We start from the raw sequence: 15,425 nt of genomic DNA, 5'->3' as shown, positions 1-15,425 counted from the left end.
GAAAAGAAAAGAGGTGAGAGTGTAGAGCTCCAAGAAAAGACAAAGACTTCTTTTGAAATTGTCAAAGAAAAATCTAAACCACCTTCATAAATAGGCATTTGTGTTGTTTGGTTTGCTTGAGCATGCTAGATGTTCTCAGCCTCCTGGGTGGTCTTAGAACTATTCCAGTGTTGTTTCATTTGCCTTCAACAAAAGGCAAATAAACAATAGTAATCAGGAGGTGGTTTCTCATTCCCAGGGCACTGAGTCAACTTACTTTCTTTCATCTGGACAGATTTTCTGCAGACACTTCATCTGAACTTTGACATACGCCCTCAAATGATGCTTTTCATGCTTGTTGACTTAATCTTCTTCCCTTGTTTTGGTACAACTCAGACACTGGCTATACTAGTTAATATTTTACCTGTTTCATTCGATCTGTGTTAGCCTTAAATACTCCGACATACACAAAAAGCCTAATTAGCTTCCTTCTACAAGGAAGATTTAAGATAGGGCAGACTCAAAATCAGCTTAAGAAAAAGTTCTCTTTACTCAGTATGGAGTAGTTGATATGGAAATCATAAGGAGAAATTCAATAAATTTCCACTCTCTCTGAAGCCTATTTTTAAGTGTGTATCATTATTCATGTAAAGTTAATTCCCTGCTTATCATATATATTCATATTAAAAATAAAACAAAAATAAATTCCAAACCCAACTATAAATTGCCTGGTATGATGGTTAACTCATGCCTCAATTTCCTATATTAAGGAAAAATGATATACTGTAGTTTAAGTGATATTTAGGGACTTCTCTAGGCTCACTGGGTTAAATGAGGACTTCTAAAGAAGAAAGAGGGCTTCTAAGGTTTTATTATCCATGAATCCTATAGCAATAAGTCTCCAGAACCGAAAGGAAGTCAGCCATGATTCTCCTTCCTATCACTTAAAAGAGAGCACATGGTATTAAAACTACATCTTAGATTTCAAAATTTCTAGAAATTTCTCTCATTTGGCTATATTCCATGAGTTTATGTTTATGAGTGTATATTACTAGTAGTATATCTATATTTGTGAGCTTATCAAAGTATATAGCTTCAAGGGCTTTTCAAATGAAAAAGCCTATAAGAAGCCACATCCAAGGGACCCTGTTCTTGCTCTAATAGTTACATAGACTGTTCTTCCAACTCCCAGGTACCAGGAACAAGGAGCCAAACTGCACTTTATCAGGTACAGAAAGACTTGCTCTAATTTCATATCAGTTCTGACATCTTGAGATGATTGCCTTTAAAACTGGGGTATGGCTTTGTTAGATTTAGTTTGATGTGTAGCATACTGTTTCTGGGTAAACCCCAGAAGTGGCTTTACTACAATTTTGGTTGACAATCTCTTCTAGGCTGATAAGCTTTTTTTATCCTCTGGATGAGGTTCTCCTTGGCCTCACCCTACTTACTGATTCATTAACTCATTAGGAATCTTATATTTTTCTTCAGTGTGATACCCTTTTCTCACAACTGCCACATGCATACATTTTCAGACCCCCTAGTTAATCTTTTACAATTTCCCAGGGAAAACCTTCATTTACTGGAGGAAGGGCAAGGCCTTCCCAGAGAGGAACTGGATGAACGAATTGCTCGGGAAGAGTTCAGAAGACCCCGGGAGTCCTTACTGAATATTTGCACAGAGTTCTATAAGCACTGTGGACCGCGGCTAAAGATCTTGCAAAATCTGGCTGGGGAGCCACGGGTCACTGCCCTGGAGCTGTTGGATGTGAAGTCTCACATGAGGTACTGGCCTCGCTTTCCCTGCTCCAAATGTGAACACAGCTTGGCCCATGTGTTGGAATGTGTGTGTTGGGTTGAGAATGGGCATTCTCCAGGAAAAACACTTGCAATGGAATGATTTGTTTCCTGTGATTTAGGTATACATCGTACAGAACTCTCTGGTAAAATGTGCATTAAGTGCACCAAACAGGATCTTAGGGTGGACAAGGGAAATGTTTTTAGGACAGAAAAGCACTGTTTATGTATTTGCTTCTCAATAAAAGAGAAAGGGAAATTTTATCACCTGAACTCTTACAAAAGTAGCCTTCTTCCCAGTGTTATTTGCTGCACAAATTCTAATTTTTCACAAGAATTGAATGTTTCTTCTGTTATTTTACATGAAGAATGCACAACTACTTTCTGCTTCTAGGCTCCCTAAAATCCCAGTAATGAGCCCTGCAGGGAAGTAAGCAGTTTTAACTTACCCAACTTGGCTTGGGCTTGAAATCCCCTTTATATAAACAACCCCAACAGCTAAAAAAAATGTGTCCTGGTAAAAATTCTGAACTGGATTCATGTAAATAACAAATGAGACCAGTCGTCATTTACATGTTTTACTCTTAGTGCACTAGGGAAAGGCCCCAGAATTACATCCCTGTGCATTCATATTTCATATTCCTATGGAGACGCCATCTCACTTGAAATTCACGCTAAAGGCTGTATTTGTGTTTCAAAAGGAACGTGATTCCAGAGGATCTTCTATTCACATTTGTAATCATTTGTTAAGGGTGATAAAAATCCCTTGAAAGAAAAATGTCATGGGTAACAAAAGAGTCACTTGGAAAGTTTAACGTATCTATAAAGCTAAAACGATCCCACCACTGTGCTCCAGCCTGGTGACAGCTTGGAGAGGCTGTCTCAAAAAAAAAAAAAAAGAAAAAAAAGCTGAAGGTAGAGTTAGGTTCAGCCACTTTGAAATAACGTTGCAATTTGGCAAAACTCACAGTTTTTTGGTTATTGCCTTTTTTTTTAGTTTAGAAAGTACTAAATGAAAGAAAATGAGAAGACAGAAATGTACAGAGAGCACAGGTTCTTTTGCTTCCAGTGTAATTTCACATTCTTTGAATTGTGAGCACACACCCAGCACTGCCCTGGAGAACCCTATAACCTCACTGGAGTTCACACTCCCTGCTGTGCAGTAATGGGGAAGAGCTTATTTCACATTGAGAAGTTCAGCTCCTAGATGGGAGCCTTCAAAGAAAGGGGAGGGACATTGGAAGTGTTAAGGTCCTGCTGTCGTACCAACCCAGGGATCTATTCAGCCCCTCCTCTTCCTTTCCCACTGGTCTTCTCTAGCTGACCTAAGCAATTCTGTGAACAGAGAAACATCACATTCCCAGAGTCAGAAAATCACTATGACCAATGGCCATTTTGTGAGAGAAAGGAAAAAATATTCCTAAAAGGTGGATGTGTGTGTGTGTGTGTGTGTGTGTGTGTGTGTGTGTGTGTGTGTGTGAGAGAGAGAGAGAGAGAGAGAGAGGGAGAGAGAGAGGGAGAGAGAGAGGGAGAGAGAGAGGGAGAGAGAGAGAGGGAGAGAGGGAGAGAGAGAGAGGGAGAGGGAGAGAGGGAGAGAGGGAGAGAGAGACAGAGAGAGAGAGAGAGACACACACAGAGGAAGAGAGAGAGAGGACTATGAGGTAGTGATTGTCCTATAACCTGACTGTATCTACACTCTTCTTTAGGGCATTTGGAGGGAGGAGACAGCGAGTCAGAGAGGCCTGGAGCTCCCTCTAGAGGCCAATACCTATTAAAGGTTAAATAAACCATAAATGATTTAGCTCCGTGCCTGGCACGGATCTGGACACAATAGATGCTAATGCTAATGAGAATGGTCCAAATACTATGTTAAACACTGGGTATGTAAAGTAAGGTCCTAGTCCTCAAAAATATCATGGTTCACTGCAAGAGGCACATAAGAAAATAACTATAATACAGTCTTGCAAGTACTATAATTGCATATGTATTTATGTATTATCATTGTATAAAGTATTTGAGGCAACTCAGAAAATATATGAAGGGAGAGTATATACAAGTTATAGATTCAGGATAATGTGAAAGATTTTCAAGGAGTTAATTATCTTTATGATAAGATTAGCACAGGCAATCAATATAAGATCATATTAGATATTCATGAATCATAAATTTGACTTTGAGCTTCTGAGTTATCAAAGCAATGAGTGAAAAAAATGATTAATTACAAAATCATAATATAAATAAGTTAAAAACCAAACAGTTGCTTGGTGAAACAATACTTTTTTAAAATACGAAGAACAAGAAAAGTCTTGTAGAGGCCAAGGGAAAATTTCCCCTTTACTCTCTGAATGTTTGCTGAAAATCAACTGATAAGAGGCAGATCATAATCAAAAAGCATAAAAATGTATTTGATCATAGTTTTACCTGACACAGGAGCCTTCAGGATGAAGACCCCAAAATACAGGGGAAGCTCTCCATTTTTGTTTAACAAAGTGTGATTGGACAAAAAGGACATGATCTCATGCTAATAGACCAAGTGAGGAAACCCAGCATGGCCTGTGTGTTTAGATTCTTCTTGGCCTCTCTGGTTAGCATTCCTTCCTTCTGGGAATGGGGTAAGATCCTCTCTGGAAAGGGGGCATTCTACCTACAATCAAACAAGATGGGTCAGATAATTTCTTTATGGCTAGTTTTTACACAGAAAGATGGGGGAAAGTTAGTGTAATAATTTTAAGTTTTATGGTTGGCTTCAGTAAAAAGGGTTCTGGTTTCAATGACCTCCTTTGAGGAAAAGGGCCTCTCCAGTTTCCACAGCTAGCCTTGGAAAAGAATGAGAGGCCACAGAGAGGAGGGCAGGTCAGTGAAAAACTTTGGCTTCTGAGGTCTTCATTTTGGGGTATTGCTTTCTGAGCTTCAACAGTCTCCTGGTTGGTGTTTGTTGAAAGAGTGGTATGATGAACAGAGTCTTCAACAACATACCTATAGTAGAGAAAGTGCTGGCTGTACGTGCTGGATGCCTGTTAGTATATAAAGTTGTCACAATGTCATAATGCAGTTCAGCAAGAGCAATTGATCTGAAGCCAGGATAATGTCATTCAAGAACACAGCTATTTCATGGCCTGGGTCGATAGGAGGGCAACATTTATATTTCCCAGGGAATAGGTAGATTAAATGCCCTTTATTAATGCAATTTCTCACAACAAGCTTTTGAAAAAGACAGGCCTGCCATAGTCTCTAACCAATGTTGCTGAGTAGGGGTAGATCCAGATGCTTTGACCTTATGCTAAGCAAAGGATGTAATTAAGGATCCTCTTATAAATTAAGTGCACACTTGAATATATGTAGAAGTCAGAGCTTAATATATAAATTTGTGAATTGATGGTAGTATTAAATCATTCTTAAATTATAAGAATAGATAATGTCACCCAAGGATGAAAAGTTGATTTTTAAAAAGAGAAAGAGAAATGGGATGATATAAAAAATACAAATGTTTGCAGAAAGAATTTGAATCAAACCAATGAGTTAAGAATCAGTGCTGAGGCAATCTATAGTTCTGAATTTGCAGAATGTATAGTTGATTACAAGGCTCTTGAAGAAACTATTCTTGATTAGATAGCATCTCTGCCCTACAGAAATATATTGCTTCATTTGTCCAACCCAGTGCTGCCAAAGCGGCTAGATAATAGAATCTGTAAATTCTTACTCTTTCTCTCTCTGTCTCTCTCTTCTTGTGTGGTCTCTTTCTCTCATTCTCTTTCTTTCTTTCTCTTTTCTTCTCTCCCTCACCCCCTCAATGGGAAAATCTCTTATGTTCCCACTGGGAAAGAACCATAGGGAAGTTTTTTGATTATGCATATGATAGTACAGCAAAGACTGTAGGAAAGGGAAGTTTCGTTTTATGCACAAAACAAATTTATTTTGTAACATGACCAGGGATTAGAGCAATTCAGGTAGTAATCCATAAAGTGGCTCTTAAATTCAGCTCTAAGTATTCTTTTGAAGCTTAAAATAGATTGCTTATTTCACAAGCACTTCTCAATGTTATCTTTAAAATAGTAAGAGAAAAGAAATAAGTGCATATAGATATACTCTTATTTGTCACACAAATAACCTGAGAAGAATTATTTTCTGTATATCAAATTCATGAGAAAGAGATAAACAAAAGAATGTATAAACTGTTTAAAATGATTTCTTTAAAACATCCACATTCACACACGATTTCCAGGACAATGTGAATATGTTCAGTCTGGAGAGAAGTTAGTGGGAATTAAGAGATAATAACTATTTCTTGATAATGAAGGGTCATGATGGAGAAGACAGATTGGATTTATGCTTTCAGAATTAAGCCTAGTAGGAATAAATTAAGGGAATTTGGAGGCCTAACATGAGAGGAACCTCTCACAGTGCGGACCTCCAAAGATGAAATAGGTTGCCTTGTACAATAGTGAGGTTTCATCCATGGAGCTAGTCACATGAAACAATTGTACAACAATCTAAGTAATTAGAGAGGTAATAGCTTGCTGTGATTTCTAAACCAGGGTGCCTATCAAAATCAACTGGGGAGCTCTTACTCTCTAGATCCTTTCAAAGTTATTCACTCTTCTGTTCTCTTGGAGTAATCACAATTTCTCTTTATTACAATGTTATAGTTAGTATGTGAGAAAAAAATTACGTGATACTACCACTGCACTACTCCTAATGCATCAGTGGATCTGTGCAGCGACTGAGAGCAGCTAACGTCATAAAAAGAGTGACAGCTAGGGATCCTGTACCTCCTGGCGGAAGTACACACCACACATACCACCTGCTACGTACTCTTGCCAAAAATCAAAACCGAGTCTGCAGATGCAGGCCCTAGATTTAACTTCCAATTGAATTAAATACAAAGGCAGTAGGATAGATTAAATTACACTGTAGAAATTCAATCAGCAAAATTCAGAGTGTTGCTACAGCAAATTTCTTTAATAAAAGACAAGGTAGGAAAAAAAATACAGAAGGGGAAATCTACATATTAAAAGAAATTTAAGGATCTATCAATGAATTGAAATTTATGGGGCTTATTTGTTCCTAATTTGTAGAAAAAAAATTAATTATGAGATAGTGTGTGAATGTTGAGAACTGAATGGATATTTGGGTTTTTTTTAAAAAAGAAAAAATTATTTTTAATTTGTCAAATGTCATATTGTATTGTGTTTAATTTTTTTGTGTCCATAAATGTGGAGACACATACTGAAATATGTCTGAGTAAATGATATGATGCTTTGGATTTACTTCAAAATAGTCCAGGGTGGGGAAAGGGGGAGTGTGAAACAAGAGTCGTTGTAGGCTGGGTACAGTAGCTCACACCTGTAATCCCAGCACTTTTGGGAGGCTGAGGCAGACAGATTGCTTGAGTCTAGGAGCTCAAATCCAGCCTGGACAACAGTGAAACCCCGTCTCTACAAAAACTATAAAAATTAGCCTGGCATGGAGATGCACACCAGTAGTCTCAGCTATTTGGGAGGCTCAGGTTGAGTGATGGGTATATTAGGGGCTTACTATATACTCATCTCTCTACCTCTTTATATGTTTGAGATTTTCCAAAATAAAAGTTAAAACTATACAGATTTCTGGTCCCAGGCCTTAGAGGTTCTTATTTATGAGATTTTGGGAAGTCCTAGGAAACTATATTTTTTCATTTTCCTTTTAAGATATACATTTTTTAAAAAATAGGAGGTAACCAGTGTGAAGCAAACTCTCCACAGGACTGTTATGACTATTATGGGCTTTTTCAGTCCTGAAATTCCATGACTCAGAGAAGATTATCCTCAGAGCTTTTCCAGTACAAACTTGTCTCAAAAAAACAACAACAACAACAACAACCAGAAAATCTTATTTTTCTGTTTATCTCAAATCTCCTCCTCTCTTTAGTAACAGCCCTGAAAACTTTCCAAGTATGGCTGCCTCCTGCTGATGCCATCCACACACGCATTCCTAGGCAACATTAGGCCTCTCTGCTTCCCTCCCCCATCAGGAATCCTCTGTCCTACATTTCAGTTCCATAGGATCCTCTGCCTGCCTGGCTCAACATGTACTTATTCAAGCCAAAGATTCAAATAATGGGTGGTAGTAACTTAATGTATTACCCTTCCTAAAGAAATTTGTTTTCAAATGAATTTTCAGTATCTCAACGAAGAATATGAACATTTCAACCATTGTGTCTTAGGTGTATTTTCTAGAATATAAGCTTTTTTTAAAGAACAAAAATCAAGCTCAATTCATACAGCATAGTTAGAAGATATTTTTATGAATGAGTATACATTATGTCTTAATATTATCTTCTACACATTTTGCATCCATGCAGTATATTTTATAAGGAGGCACTCTAAAATGTTTAAATATTTTCTCCTTCATACAAAGTTAAATGAAATTGGCTTTAAGGCTATGTACATCATTGTATTTGTGTTATTTGGAAACTGATAGTCCATATCTAGTTCTGAAGATTATTTCACTACTATTACATTTACTAGAAACCTTATTTGCCCAATTAATCTAGCTGGCCAATTCTCCTCCAGAAAATCTGACACTTAGGACATCCACACTTGGGTCTGGTGACTGCAAGCCTGGGCCAACCTTGAGGGAAGCACAACTCTCCCTCTGGTAGTTCTTGTATGGAACCAAGTTGGGAAATATGAGAAGTAGAGACAACCAAAATCCAGACAGTACAACTGGGTCTCTTATATAAAGAATCTCTACAGAGAGAAAGGATCCATGTATAAGACAAAAAGAGAGGAGGAGGCTTTAAAGGAGAAGAATGGAAATGGAGTCTGAAGAACTCCTTGGGTTGCAACAAAAACCAAGAGCACTTTTTATAGGGTACCTTTGATCTCGACTATGGGCACTGAGGGATTTCTGAAGCCATGAAGTTTACAAGGACATTTGATGCTAGTGATTTTATTGTTCATTAAAGTTACATTCTTTTTTATATGCATATATGTCATATGTAATATATATGTATTTGCATGTATATATACCTGTATATATACACATGCATCTCCTCAGAAGTGACATTCCCTAGATATAATTGGCCTATCCTTAATCTCTCTGGATCTTAGTTTCCTTATTAGATGCTCTTTACATGTAGTCTCCGAACATTCTGTGATTCTCTATTAATATGCATATGCAGCTATCACTGTTCTGGTATATAGGAGAGCAGAGGGATAGAGGATGTGGGGAAGAATGTTCTTAGTTCAAGGAGTTGGTGGACTGGAAGGGGAAATTAACATGATGTTATGCAGAAAAATTCCCATTGTGTCATTCTAAGCTTATCTTAAAAATATATACATATATATTTTAGGTTGGCAGAAATTGCACACTCCCTTCTGAAGCTGGCACCATATGACACCCAGACAATGGAGAGTCGTGGGCTTCGGCGCTACATCATGGAGATGCTACCCATTACCGACTGGACAGCTGAGGCAGTGAGGCCAGCCCTCATCCTCATTTTAAAAAGATTAGATAGAATGTTCAACAAAATTCATAAGATGCCTACTTTGAGGTGAGAATGCCTCCTAGTTAGCTGTTGCTATCACAAATGTCAAAGTTAGGATTTGTCATTTTTTAAGATGGTGAATCATTCTGGAGTTGAATGAATGACTTGAAGGTTTTCTTTGGTATATGTGCATAGTTAATAGGGTCTATGAATGCCTAAGTAGCAAAGCCTACGTTTTGAGAAAAATATCATTTTCTTTAAAAATATATGTGCTCATCTTGAAAAATCTATCCATTTCTTAGCTATCATGCTCCTCATCTGACACATATAAAAATTTCAATTAGCACCCTTCAATCTCTTTTAAAATAAAAGAGGGCATGCCTTATAAATGAAACAACTAATGAGAAAAGAAAATGAATTTTATGTTCAAAGTACTATATTTGACATAGCTAGTTAACATATTTAGATACCAGTTTAGAGAAATTCCAAGCTTTACAATAATCATCCAAGCATCAGCTTAAAAATTCGCAGGATTGATAAAAAATGCCTAATTTTCACTTTTTTAGCTAATTCAGTGTCGTACTAAATGAACAATGTTAACGCTTGATTGTTGTTCAGTGATCTTGGAAATATTCATTGGTAGCCTACATATTAGCAGATGGTTTTGAACCAGTCTACTTAGAGATGCGAGCTGAGTTTGGAAACTATAGTGATAGTGAGCAGGTAGTTCAACGAATTAATACTGGTAAACCCACTTGCTCGGAAATTTCAAGTTAGGGTTAGTGAGAACATTTTCTGTCCTTTTAAACTAGACCCAAAAATCAGTGCAGCTCTTTCCCAAGAATTTATAGCACTTAATGTTCAATTCATCAGAATTTTCCCAGGTATTAGCTCATAATCTCCTTCACACTAATCCACCCTTCAGGAGTCATTAAAAAAAACAAATTGAAAATTTTTATTCTAATAATTATTTGTTTTATATTCTTTTATATCATGGTGATGTCTGCTTGTACATTACTTCAAGGTTATTTTTTTCAATGGCATGGAAATAAATGCCTGTTTTAAAACACTATTTCTTTAGTGATCCCAATAGAACATTTGTGTCTGTCAGCAAATGGCTTACCAAAGAGTTATAACTGTCTTACAGGGGTGTGTTGAAATAAATTCTTTTCTTAAATACTTGGTATCTAAAGATGTTAAACATCTCCCAAATTGACCCATTTATGATATAATTAAGCCCACTATAAAGAAATCATGCTTCCCAAAAGTAGAGTTCTGGATTAATACATAGGCTTGGTCTGTTGCAGGCAATGTTCTTGGGAGCTGTGCTATGAATATGGAGTTGGCTTGGAGTTAAATTTGTTAGGTGATCTCAGTTCAACACAAGAAATGATGACTGAACCTGACCTCTGCATTACCTTCAGTGTCAGAGATGTCACATAGCCTCATTTATGAATACATTTCCATTTGTCGTTGCAGATTCCGTTTTGATAGTAAATATAAGCTTAGAAAGTATTGCCAGGAAAATGTAAAGAAATGGTGTTAATATCAGTAAAGCCCAAGCTGTTTATTTTGGGGCCACAGGGATGAATCTTTCAGTACTATGACAATTATGGAATGGATTTACTCGTACTACAGAAAATCCTGTATTCATTTAATTGGGTTATGTATACATTAACACCATTTATACTACCGTAGAAAGTAGACAAAAAATACATATCACATATTGGGAGGCCAAGAAAGAACACTGTTTAAATAAACTATTTTCATTTAATGTTAATGTGATCTTCTTGGCAGGAGTTAAGCTATATAAATCAAATTAGTGGTAGTCTGGTGTAAAAACTGACGGGCATGTGTAGTCTGATAATCAGGTTTCAGAAATGCAGCTGGGGTCAGATTAGTTCTGTTGGGAGTAATTACCCCTGTGATCGCTTTGCTACAGTGGTAGTCTTAGGACCCTCTGTCAAAGCTAAAACCAGGGAACTTAAAATGCAACCCATTCATCATCTCTGTTTTTTCTTCAATAGATTTAGTCCAGTGGGGCAGGCCTCTGCTGCGTTTTCAGTATCTTCTTCCCCTCCCAGTGTGCTCTGTGCTTTTGGAACAATATGGGTAAACTTCATCCCAGAGACACATCCTGTCTTAGATGGCATCAAAATCACTGTCTCATTCACTTGTTTCAGACTCTCCAGAAGGGAGCCAAGCGGCTAATGGCTCCTATATTGTATTCCAGGCGACAGGTTGAGTGGGAGCCTGCCAGCAATTTGATTGAAGGGGTTTGTTTGACACTTCAGAGGCAGCCAATCATATCCTTCCTGCCTCACCTTAGGTCACTGATCAATGTCTGTGTCAATCTGGTGAGTAGCCAAGTGGCGATCTTATGAAACTTTGCACAGTTTAACTCTGCTATTGACTTCTCTGAATTGAAGATTTACAGGTCAACCACTTTGTGCCCCTATCTGCCCATGAAAATAGATGGCTCAGGTGATACTGAAAATAGTGAGGTACATTTCAAGGTGGTGTGTGGGGAGATCCAGGAACCCATCCCTACACAGACGGGATTTTGGTGTGCTGCTTCCCATGCACTACTTTGACAATTCACCTCTTCAAGTTGCGCTGAGAGTTGAGGGCTGCCAGTTGGAGAGTGGGGTGGTGGAGCCTCCACAATTGGCTAGAAGTTGAGGTAGTCTGGGGTGGGAGAGCTTAAAATGCAAAGAGGATTTTTTTCTTGTATGGTGCAAAATGACATTATGAGTTGGCCAGTCTAGGATTTATGTGAAGAAAAAAGATTTTTTTGTTGTTTATGTAATATCTAGAGTCTGGTCCTGACAAGGTTTTGTAAAATGTGTGGAGACCATGTTAGAGCATCTCATTAAATAGGACCTGCTGCTTCACTAGTTGAGCAATAAATCTGTAGTTGGAATGCCTAGTGCAAATAGAGCTTTTGCCATCATCATTGTTGTCAGTATTTGCTCCATTAAGGAATGTTGACTGCATTCCTTTGAATTCACAAGTAAGTGTCCAATCTCCTGATTAGAATAGCTTTTTGGTTCATCTCTCATTATTTACATAGTTAACTATTAACAGCATTCTACAAAACCTTGGCTGAATTCAGTGTAATGTTCGATCTGACTCCAGACATTACATGCCTTCGGAAGGCAACAAGAAAGAAAAGATTGAAAGTAACATGCCCAACCTTTAATTTATCATTATTATCATCATCATCATTGAGACTCCCTTATTATGGTTGCATGAAATTGCAATAGTCAAGGCTGGTCATGTGCTCTGTTTGTATTTCAGGTGATGGGAGTGGTAGGACCTTCCAGTGTTGCTGATGGATTACCCCTTCTTCATCTCAGCCCTTATCTCTCACCACCTCTGCCCTTCAGCACAGCTGTTGTCCGGCTTGTAGCATTGCAGATACAGGTGTGACTACCTTACCTGTTTGTCACGCTCATTAAGTTGTTGGTTGAGGCACCAGATCATGGTGTTCTCATTTTTTCTGCAAAGGCTGGGCAAAATCTGTGAAACGGAAGTGTAAATATCTCCAAACTTTTATAGGTTTGGAGCTTCAGCCCTGAGCTTGGCCCTAAGTTGTGCTTCTGTAACTCTTCCTGAGATCTCAAATATAGCAGAGTCATTCAGTCCTGCCACAACTTCAGGAACCACTTCAGTCATTTAAAATGTGTGCAAATAATGGTTCACATATAATCAGCTCACAATTGTTAATTAAAAGAGGCAGTAATATTCACAGTCTGGTTTTAAATTATTTTCAGAAAGAATTGCAATATAAAATTCTTTCAAATGTTATCACTAGACTCTGAATATCTTAATTTTCTTTAATGATTGTGGGTTGAATCTTATGAGTGCTTTTTTAAAGAAAATTCTCCCACTTAATTTATTTCTTAAAATTAAAATAATCATTCCCAAGGAAAAAAAAACAAAAACAACAACAACAACAACAACAACAAAACACTGCAGAATCCCAATTCTCTTGAGTATTTCTGTGTGTCGCCCAGTTTTAGAGAGTGGTGAATCACTGAAAAGCTCTGTAATCAATGGAAAGTATACAATTAATGTAAATGGATAACTGACCCATCCATTATTTGACAATAAGCTTGATGGCTCATCACGGAGAGAATGGGGAGATGATAGAAAAGAGAGGAAGTAAGAGCTGTGGCTACCTCGCAGAAGGGAAACAGTTACATCCCTAAAGTGATACATTTTAATGACCTGTGTACAAAGATCACATATTTCTCTCTATATTGCAATTGTCTCCTGGCTTGAAGAACGCCTCTTCTGGGGGGAGCCAGAGGACTTTTAAGTAATTCCCAAATGGAGCAAGTGAGAAGTTCTAATTTTCTTCCTTCTCCTTTGTTGTTAAAATATTTATTCGTGGACTCATAGAGAGAATTAATGGGGAAATGAGGTTGTTTTTGTGCCTGACTATAAGTATTCTAATTTTTCATTTAATATTCAAGGTGTTACTATCTTTTTAGGTATATAGCTCTCAATGATATCAAGACAATGGTAAAGTATCAGATTTGGGTGAAGCTTGTATGATGTACAGACTACAACTGAACTCATAGTTTACAGGAGCAGCCGGCAGGGAATCACCGTCTCCATCATGCTGTGTAAAAACAAATATACTAAATGGGTGTGATGGTCAATTAATCTTTTTTTCTATTATTGCTGCACAGGCTTTAAAAGAAGATTTTCCTTTAAGCCATGTGATCTCCCCATTCACCAATCAAGAGCGAAGGGAGGGGATGCTTTTAAATCTGCTCATCCCATTTGTGCTCACAGTAGGATCTGGAAGCAAAGGTCTGATTAATTTAACTAAAGGAAATTTATCATTGTTGTTGTGTTTTCTTAAATGTCAGGCTGTTATTTCTTTTCCCTGTTCCCATGAAGACTATCACTGAAGTCAATCTGAATGATTTAAATCATTCAGATTAATCACCTTGGGAAATAAGAATTTTTTCTTTCTTTTCAGTTTAGCTACCCTGGGACCAGAGTTTCTCTGCTCTACTTCTTAGAAGATACATCCTATTTAAAGTTATTTCCGTACAACAAAAATCAGGGGAACAGTGTTTCAATTCAGTTGAGAAAATGGTATTAGTTGAAGTACAATATAAGAATTGACAGGTGAACAAACTTTTACAACCACTGCCACTGGGTTTAGCAGAAATCCTGCCACAGTCATTAAATTCCAATGTATTTTCATTACTTTTTCTTCTTAGGGGTAGAGGGATTCTTTTAGGAAAAGTTTATGTCAAATGTAAGAACAGTGCCTCATGAATATTTGGGAAAAAAAAGGAGATTGAAATGGTAAGCAGGACATTTGGCTAAGACCACAAGTTTTTGGGTACCCACTATGAAGAAAATACCCAGGTGCCAGGAACACTCTTTCTGTCCATTGGTGAAGCTGTACTTGGTGGGAAACACCTGAATTTCTAGGGTGTCATAGTTAGGACTTAGAAAGAGCTTTTTCTGTATCTAATATGGACAGTCTACCTGGTGATGTTTTTCTTTCCACTTCCATCTTCCAAATTGTGCCCCTCAGATAGCCCATGGTTGGAGCAGCCTGAGGTGCAGCTGCTGCTGCAGACGGTCATCAATGTGCTCCTGCCACCGCGGATCATCAGCACATCCAGGAGTAAGAACTTCATGTTGGAGAGCTCCCCCGCCCACTGCTCCACCCCTGGGGATGCGGGGAAAGACTTGCGCAGGGAAGGGCTGGCTGAGTCCACCAGCCAAGCAGCATACTTGGGTTAGTACTTTTCCTCTCTCTGAGTGTGCATGTGTATGTGTGTGTATGTGAAAATATATATGTAGATAGATAGATCGATGTACTTAACTCAAACAGTATGTAGAGACCTCAAACCAGAAAGTATTTAAAGAGACCTCAATCCAGAATGTATTTAAAGAAACCTCTTGAACAAGAAACATTACCCTTACAAAAGAGTCTCGTTTCCTTCAGTAAACATATACCAAAAAACAAAGTGGTTTTACATCCGCCATGCCTAAATCACTTGGCTGTTTTTGTAAGAGTGTGTGGGCATGTAAGAAAGGTATCTGCATTAAAGATTCTTCCTTCCTGATTAAGGACAAGATCACTAGTGAGGTTCAGTAGCTGTTATAAGATCTAAACTCAGTCTAGTATGCAGACACAGCATTG

General features: G+C 37.8%; 1 protein-coding gene across 13 annotated transcripts in view; it reads left to right on the top strand.

Moving 5' to 3' along the window:
* The window catches only part of UNC80 (unc-80 homolog, NALCN channel complex subunit), a 225,223-nt gene that overhangs the window by 185,323 nt on the left and 24,475 nt on the right, over window positions 1–15,425 (top strand). For 11 of the 13 annotated variants that reach the window (XM_032278347.1, XM_032278345.1, XM_032278344.1 and 8 more), the window contains 7 exons: window positions 1,172–1,207; window positions 1,546–1,764; window positions 9,110–9,310; window positions 11,478–11,601; window positions 12,545–12,670; window positions 13,945–14,068; window positions 14,811–15,017. In XM_032278347.1, coding sequence (XP_032134238.1) covers window positions 1,172–1,207; window positions 1,546–1,764; window positions 9,110–9,310; window positions 11,478–11,601; window positions 12,545–12,670; window positions 13,945–14,068; window positions 14,811–15,017 — 1,037 coding nt within the window. Of the gene's footprint in view, window positions 1–1,171; window positions 1,208–1,545; window positions 1,765–9,109; window positions 9,311–11,271; window positions 12,671–13,944; window positions 14,069–14,810; window positions 15,018–15,425 lie in introns of those variants that run through there. The other 2 variants (XM_032278355.1, XM_032278356.1) reach the window with 2 other exon arrangements.

Source organism: Sapajus apella, unplaced genomic scaffold (assembly GCF_009761245.1).
Source record: "Sapajus apella isolate SASKATOON/1434 unplaced genomic scaffold, GSC_monkey_1.0 scaffold10, whole genome shotgun sequence".
Classification (NCBI taxonomy): Eukaryota; Metazoa; Chordata; class Mammalia; order Primates; family Cebidae; genus Sapajus; species Sapajus apella.
This window is presented reverse-complemented; position numbering and strand designations above follow the sequence as displayed.